Source organism: Chionomys nivalis, chromosome 3 (genome assembly GCF_950005125.1).
Source record: "Chionomys nivalis chromosome 3, mChiNiv1.1, whole genome shotgun sequence".
Taxonomy (NCBI): Eukaryota; Metazoa; Chordata; class Mammalia; order Rodentia; family Cricetidae; genus Chionomys; species Chionomys nivalis.
In genome coordinates, this window is record NC_080088.1 from 76,747,769 (window position 1) to 76,756,280 (window position 8,512).

Here is an 8,512-nt window from a genome sequence, read left to right on the forward strand (position 1 = left end):
GTTGGCTGGAGACCAGAGAGAATGGACTGCAGCATCCAGACCCCGCCCTTGAACGCTGCCGAGGCCCCACCCCGACGCACGCGACTAAAAGCGACTGCACGCCGCCATTGTTTTTGCTACCAAGAGGTCTCTGAGTGTCTTGCAAACGGCCGGGTTAACTGCTCTGCAAACTTCTTTTTTGGACTATGTCTATAACCATGTCTGTGTGTGTGTGTGTGTGTGTGTGTGTGCACGCGCTACGTTTATGCCTGGGCATGCAGAGACTAGGAAAGGGAATAGAATCCCCTGGAACTGTAGTTAGCAGATAGTTGTGGTCCACATGTGAACACATACTAGGACTCCAGTCTTTTGCAAGAGCTGTAAACTCTCTTTACCAATGAGTTATCTCTAGCGCTCAAAAAAAAAAAAAAAAAAAAACAAAAACCATTTTTTTGAAAAGTATTTTTTTTTAAATGAAGAAAACAAGAGAAATACTCAAAAATTCCCCTTGCTTTCCCAGTGTTTACCATCACCATTGCTCAGTTTCTGGGCAGTGTACTGTCCTTCCATTACTTTCCCTAAGAAAAGAAACGCCCTGCCGGGCGTTGGTGGCACACGCCTTTAATCCCAGCACTTGGGAGGCAGAGGCAGGTGGATCTCTGTGAGTTCGAGACCAGTCTGGTCTACAAGAGCTAGTTCCAGGACAGGCTCCAAAACCACAGAGAAACCCTGTCTCGAAAAAAACCAAAAGAGAAGGAAGAAAAAAAAAAAAAAAAAAGCCCTCCTCCTCTCCATTACTCAGGGATGATGGAAACGTTATTTAAGGCCAGAAGAGGGCGCCAGACCTCCTTACAGATGGTTGTGAGCCACCATGTGGTTGCTGGGAATTGAACTCAGGAGCTTTGGAAGAGCAGGCAATGCTCTTAACCACTGAGCCATCTCTCCAGTCCTGCTTTGCTTTGTTTTTACGCAGTGCCTATGAGCCTTTTTTATTAGGAGTTCTTACTTTTTTTTTACTTTTTTTTTTTTTCAAATAATCTCTTCCTCACTGGTTCTAAGGGGAGGCTTTTTCTTTCTTCCTGAGACAGGTTTCTCTGTGTGTCTGTGTGGCCCTGGCTGTCCTGGAACTCATTCTGACCAGACTGGTCTTGAACTCAGAGATCCACCTCTACCACCATTGCCTGACTGTAAAAGTTCTACATAACAAGAACACAAGCATGCAAACCAATGGCCACACTGGAGAAAGCGTTAGCCCATTTTCACCTTGAGCTTCAGATAACTTTTACGTTCATCACCTTACTTTTGCTCTTTGTCCAGTCTTGATGTTGTTTTGAAAAACAGACTTAGGGGCTGGAGAGATGGCTCAGAGGTTAAGAGCATTTCATGCTCTTCCAAAGGACCCGAGTTCAATTCCCAGCAACCACATGGTGGCTCACAACCATCTGTAATTAGGTCTGGTGTCCTCTTCTACCCTGCAGGCATATATGCAAACAGAATATTGTATCCATAATAAATAAATAAATAATTTAAAAAAAAAAGAAAAACAGACTTATATATCCCAGGCTGGCCTCATTATTCATTCAGCTGAGGCTAGCCTTGAACTTCTGACCCTGTGCTTCCACCTCTTCAGTGCCGGCTACAAGTGTGTGCCATCACACCTAGTTTATGTGGTGCAGGGAGTTGAACCGAAGACTTCAAGCATGTTAGGCAGGCACTCTGCCAACTGAGCATGCCCAACCTGTCTTGGTTTCTCTTGTAAAAAGAGTGTTACTGGGTCAAGCCTGTGATCTTGGTAATTTTGTTTGTTTTACAGTCAAGGAAGCTGAAAAATCACCAGAGAAGTGGAACAGGAACTGTCCCCTCCAGGTGGAGCCTGACCAGCTCTGGTTCCCTCCAGCTTATCTGACCCCCTGGATTACAGGCAAAGGAGAAAGTATAGTTTAATCCCAAAAGTACTGATAATGCTTTGTAAGGGTTGGAAGCCTCAAAGAACCTTCAGTAAAGTGCCTGGGGTAAGACTGCTATGTCCTGTCATAGTGATTGTTGAGCCATCAGGGGTCATCCAGCCACTGTGCCCCCCAGGAGGCTGCCATCAGAACGGCTCTGGGCCCTGATAAACAAAGAGGGAGAAGAGGAAACTACTAAGCTCCTACTGTGTTGGAAATGGAGTCGTTAGATTAGGACTTACTGCCCTGATTCTTGATGAAGTGCCAGCTGTTAGACAAGACAGAAACAATGTGGCGTGCAGGATGGACTTGCTATCAATCTAATTGGGAATGACAAGCTTCTAGGATGAGAGGAAAAGAACAAGGTAGAGGTGAGTTTATACGGAGTTTCCATAAGGTGTGATGTGTATTGAAAGAATATTTATGTAGCCAGGTGATGATGGCATGCCTTTAATCCCAGCACTCAGGAGGCAGAAGCAGGCAAAATCTCTGTGATTTTGAGAAACCGTCTCAAAAAACCAATATGTAGATATAGTTACATAGTTATATATAACTATATATATAATGCTATATATGTGTGTTTATATATGTATGTATGTATGTTTGGATAGATAGATAGATAGATAGATAGATAGATAGATAGATAGATAGATAGATAGACAGATAGATAGTAATACTTACTTTTGGAAGAGGATGCTCTGCTTAATTTACAGATAAGGAGTCAGTGTTGAGAGGCTGAGTCACATCAGGAAAAAAAAAATCAGGGACAGGAATTGAAGTTAGGTCTGTGTGGAAAACCAGGACTCTTCACTGCTTCCAAAAAGAAAGAGTAGAGAAGGAAGATGCTGGCTAGTCCACACTGGATAAGGGAAAGAAGTCCTGGAAGGAAGCCAACAGAGTTGGAGGTTCAAGTCTGTGCAGCGCCCAGGGGTGAGCTGAGGAAGGTGTTTGTGTCATCAGTGGAAGCTGTGACTTTCACCCTGAGCGTTAGAGAAACAAGCCCAAATTCAGACCTCTAGACAAAATAAAGTCAGATCTTTAAACATTCCCAAGCACGGTTTAGCGGGCTTGACAGAAAAATCCAGCCAGGTGGGGGAGGAGACAATGTGGACCCCACCCACCCCTAACCATTGTGTCGGGGAGGATATATGAACAAGGGGCTAGATTTTGGCCAATCAGAATGAAGTATGTAAATGAGCAACGTGGGCGGCTGCGGGGGTGGGATTCCAGGACACTGTGCGGTAGTCCTTAAGCGGGTGCTGACCTAGCGAGCTCAGAGAAGCACAGAGGAGAATCTGGTGAGCTGCTGGGGGCTCCAGGGAGCCTCTGGTCTGAAAGACCAGAGGAAGTTTGTACACACGCCCCATCCTAGACTGTAGCAAAAAGAAGCAACGACTTGGGTGGTGGTGCACGCCTTTAATCCCAGCACTTGGGAGGCAGAGGCAGGCGGATCTCTGTGAGTTTGAGGTCAGCCTGGTTCCAGGAGGACAGGCTCCAAACTACAGAGAAATCCTGTCTTAAAAACCGAAAAAAAAAAAAAAAAACGAAAGAAGAAGAAGAAGCAACGACTTGAATATTCGCAGATGCTTAGCAGGTCCCCAGCAGGAGAAGGACACAGATGTGGTACAGGGAGTGAGGGACCCATGGAGGTCTGGTTCTACCTTTACTTCCTCTCCTGCCCTTTACAGAGGAGTCTGCATCTGTGCTGTGGAACCTGAGAAAGGAAGCAGAAAACAAATTTAATTATCCACATCATGGCAAGATACCGCCACCACTCAGGATATCTGGCTGACGATGAAGGTCACAGCACCTACATGGCTCAGGTCAGTATGTCCAGCTGACCCAACATTAGTGTCTGGACCACTTCCCACCGCTTACCGGGGGACACCCTTTCGTGCCCCACTGTCCTCGGCCCCCAGGTGGGTAGGCTGGAGTCAGCCTGGGCACTCAAGCTGGAGAAGCCCAGCAGTGAAAACAGTCAAGGGTCGTGCTAGAGACAGGAGGAGGCAGAGAGAGAGAAAGGCTCTGGTAATTCCCCTTTCAGGCTCCCAGCTAGGCCAGCATATACAAAAATAGAGGCATTGGGGACCTTCCATCAACCCTAGCAGACCCTACTCTGCAGAAGGCCCGAAAAGGAGCTAGCTGTTCTGAGCACTGTCACAGAGCCTGAAGGGAGCCGAGTGTAATTCAGAGCTGGTGAGGACAGCTCAGTGAGTGAAGGCGCTCGGTGTCAATACTGATGGCCCGAGTTCCCTCTTCAAGAGTCACATAGTAGAGGAGAGAACCAACTACAGCCAGCTGTCCTTTGACCTCCACATGTGCACTGAGACATAAACACACCCGCACATATGCACACATACTCGTAAAGAAATGTTTAAAAATTTTAAAATATAGTTCAGTGTTTGAACATTTACAGAGGATGTTCAAGACCCTGGGTTCAACCCCCAGCCTAATAAAAAAAAAAGAGAAAAAGTCTTTCCCATTGTTCAATCCCAGCCCCTAATAGCACTTTAGGAGGACTCCAGAGATAGCCCCCACCCCTTGCAGAGCATCCGGCCTGCTATGACAATCTTGTCTGTTCAGATGCAGCTACCCAAGAAGCATCTGTTGCCAGAAAGGAGGCCGAACTGCAAGCTTGGACGTATGCCACACCTACCATCAATGAACCGGTATTCAGAGCACCAGGGCCACCAGCAGAACCCTCGGCGCCCTCAAGCGTTTGGCAGCTTCCTGGATTTTCTGACAGAGGGTCAGGTACTGGACAGCTTGCAGACGGTGGTGGAGCAGGCAACAGAGCGTTTGGCTGCCATGAAGACAGAGGCCGGAGTACCACTGGTGGACGTTCAAGACCCAGTGGAGGTGCCAAGTGGTAGGCTGCGGGCTCGAGCCAGACCCAGCATCAACACTGTGCATCGGCACCGCGCTTGGCCCACGCTGTGTGCTGGCCACCCAAACAATTACCCATCCTGCTCCAGCTCCATGTCGGATTCCCATAGCAGCATCACGGCTGGCTGGCTGGGCTCCCACAGCCAGGAAAGTGACCCTGGTCCCCGACGCATAGGCTCACTGCCACCTGTGAGGGACAAACTCCTGCTTGAGAAAAACCTCAAGAGGCTACTGCGACTGGAGAACAAAGGGGTGAGAGCTGTTGCCACGGCTAAGGCTGGCATAGGGTGGGCTAGGGTTAGGCCTTGATTGGACACCGCTCAGCCTTCCTCTCTCTTTGCAGAAAGGTCTGAATCAACCCTGCTCCCAGAGGGATTCTTTGCTGTGGGACTCACTGGGCAGCCAGACCAGCAGTCAGTGGACCCGGGAGCAGCCCCTGTCTTGGTTCTCTGGGCTTTTGGGCTCCAGCTCAGTCACCCCTGAGACATCAGAGTTGGGACTTGGAGAACAGGAGATGATTTTCCTCAAAGAAGAGTTAAACAAGGAGATGAAGTCACTGCTAAACCAGCCAGCATCCTTCAACCTGCCTGCCTATTGTTCCCTCAGGGAACCCCATTGTACTCTGGACTTCCTGGCTGAGCATCACCTCTTTCCTGCCCTGCAGCGCGTGGTCAGCCAGGCTGTAGACAAGCTCAGCCGTGCCTGCCGCCATGATGGCTTCCCTCTCTTCCCTGTTGCCTCAGAGCCCACCCCAATGCTGCCTGGGAACTCTGATCTTCTGCCGCCTAACTCCAAAGCATCCATTCCCACCAGCAGGGAGGATGGGGAGGAGCCTTGTGATTCTCCCACCACAGCCTCCAGCCCTAAGACATCTCGCAGGAAAAGCAAGGGCAGACGTGAATCCCCCTCCATGTCTAATGCCCAGATGGCCACCAGATTCAGGCTCAAGGTGACACCTCCACAAGTGCCTAGTGTCCCTAGCCCCTCATTCCACTCCGTGCAGGAGTCCCCTGCCTCCAGTCCCAAAGTACAGAAACCATCTGTGGCCCCGAGCACCAACCACCTAACTCAGCCCCGTCATGGCCTGCACCTCACCCTGCCTGCCCCTGGGATCACAGTGGAGGTGGCCTCCTGCCAGGGCCATATCAGGGGCCCGATCCAGCGTCATCTTGCCTCCCCCAACCCTCTTCCCTCCCCTCTCTCCTTCCCTGTGTTCTATCCATTCCTTTCTTTAGGAAAAAGATTCTCCTCTTCTTCTACTACACTGTGCCCAGAGGTGGCCTCAAGAGTAGAGCTGGAGGTCTTAGAGGAACATTTGCAGGGAAAGGGCTTCTTTCCCCCCCGCATCTAGTAGCCACTGTCACTGGCCGATGTCCTGCATTGCAGAAGTCTCCTGGGGTAGATACAAGCTGCTGGGAACCAAGAAACCTAGTTTATCTATTTCCCCAGGAGTTGTCAAATTAATAAAGGCTTTTTTTTTATCCTGCAATGTTTTTCCTGAGACAGGGTGCCATGTAGCTCAGACTGGTCTCTCAAATTCGTTATATAGTAGAGGGTGACCTTGGACTCCTGATCTTCTTGCCTTTACTTTCCAAATGCTAGGATTACAGGCATCATCACCATGCCTGCAATTTTGGGATTTTTTTTTAATTATTGTTTGTGAGCCCTCCCCTGTAAAGAACAGGGTTTCTCTGTGTAGACCTGTCTGTCCTGAAACTCACTCTGTAGACCAGACTGGCCTCGAACTCAGAGATTCCCCTGCCTCTGCCTTTTTTGTTTGTTTGTTTTTGTTTTTTTGAGACAGGCTTTCTCTGTAGCTTTAGATTCTGTCCTGGAACTAGCTCTTGTAGACCAGACTGGCCTCAAACTCACAGAGATCCTCCTGCCTCTGGAGTGCTGGGATTAAAGGTATCTGCCGCCACCACCACCGCCGACTAGTTTGCCTCTGCCTTTCAAGTGCTGGGATTAAAGGCGTGCGCCACCACACCTGGCTCTGTGAATCTCAGGGACCTTCCCACACATTTCCTAAGGATAGGAGTCTTTGCCAAGAGCACCACTCTCTATTCTAGGGTCGAGCTAGCTCAAGCTATTCTAATCCAGCTGTAGAAGTCTAGTCTTTCTGCTCAGTAAAGAGGACATTGGTCAGGAAATGTGTATGAAGACGTAGGTGGCCTGACCTTTGGAGGTCCTGGACATCTCTGAACCCATCATCATCAGGGTTCATATGTAATTCCTTCTACACGCAAGCTTGCAGGAACGCAGGCTGCCCAGGCTGGCGGGCATTGCTCTAGACCTGACAGGTGAGGTGTGTGGAATGAATGTCGTGGTAGAGCCGGTGTGGCAGTCTGTATCCTAGTGTGATGTGTGTGGCTTCCCTGTCCATAATGGGGAGGATTGGTACAGCTGCCAAGGAGGGCATCGCAATGTGCTCTCACAGGGCAGCGAGGGCCAAATGTCTCCTTTTCCCTCCTCCCCTGTTGCACAGAGCCCCAGCACGAAGCTTCCAAGGAAGAAGCCTCTGCCGTCCATCTCCTCTGTGTCCAGCATGTCCTACATCTCTAACCCCTGGTTTGAGGAACTCACTAACTTCTTGGTTGAGCAGGCAGTCTCCTTGCTTGTCTGCAAGTACAAGTTTGAGGACAGCCTCCATAAGCAACTTGGCTTCATCTCCTTTCCTGTCACTGAGGTTCTCATGGACATCCTTCTGGGCTTCAAGAAGGTGAAGGGCAACCACATCCGTCTGTCCTCAGACATCAACTGGACCTGCCTTCTGCGTAAGATGGAAGAAGCCGAGTTGGCGAGACAGGCCATAAGGCACGCCGCTAGGCCAGCAGCCTCCCAACATAGTACCTCCCGTGTTGGCACTTCCCACCGTAGCACAGAATCACCCTCTGTGCGCCCCGAACTTACTGGTGACACCAACCAGGACCAGAGTACAGAGTCTCCCTTCTCCCTCCATCCTGAGACGCCAATCCACCAGGTTCCTAGCCCTCAGGACCCTGGTATAGGCCAGGAGCAGATGCCCAGGAGTCCTTCAGAGCCCAAGCTGTCTGTGATCTCCAATGCTGGTGTGGGCTCCAGATCCTCCAAGGAAATAGTAAATGCCGAAGAGGAAGAGGACAGTGAAGAGGAGGAGGAGGAGGACGACAGAGGAAGTGAGGAAGATGAAATCAAAGATTTCTCCGAGAGTGAGCGAACCCCCACTAGCCTGCCTGAACATGAGTTGGAGGACTTTACCAATGAGCCCATTGAAATGAGCTCCTGTTACTCCCCATGAGACCCCTGTAAGGTATACAGAGTACTCCAGTCTTTGCCTCCTCCCGCCCTATCCAAGTAGCTGGCCACCCAGTCAGCCGCTGTCCTGAGAGAAGGTCTTACAACTGGGTGCTCAGCCAGAGTTCTGTTAATGTTATCAAAGGAGCCAAAGAGACAAAAGGAAATAAATTACATGTTGACGGACACAGCTGTCTGGTCCTGGTGTGTCGTATCCTTTCTCGCACCTGGATGCCTACCCTTGAATAGTACCTCCAGGGTGATCCAGCCCTGGTGTTACACAAGCTTTTCTTTGGGATATAAGACAGGGCACTAATGACGCACCAGAGAATGATTTTATCAAGGTCCAACTTGGTGAACCAATGATTTTATTGAGTTTGCGGAATGGATGAATGGTTATTTACAGGATTATGAGACCTCCAAACAGC

At 49.5% G+C, this 8,512-nt stretch overlaps 1 protein-coding gene across 1 annotated transcript; it reads left to right on the top strand.

Moving 5' to 3' along the window:
• The first annotated feature begins 3,679 nt into the window (after positions 1-3,679).
• Positions 3,680-8,088, top strand: Ccdc116 (coiled-coil domain containing 116). The gene is made up of 4 exons (XM_057764676.1): positions 3,680-3,748; positions 4,515-5,063; positions 5,155-5,760; positions 7,297-8,088. The coding sequence occupies exons 1-4, from the start codon at positions 3,680-3,682 to the stop codon at positions 8,086-8,088; spliced, it is 2,016 nt and encodes a 671-aa protein (XP_057620659.1).
• The last annotated feature ends 424 nt before the right edge of the window (positions 8,089-8,512 follow it).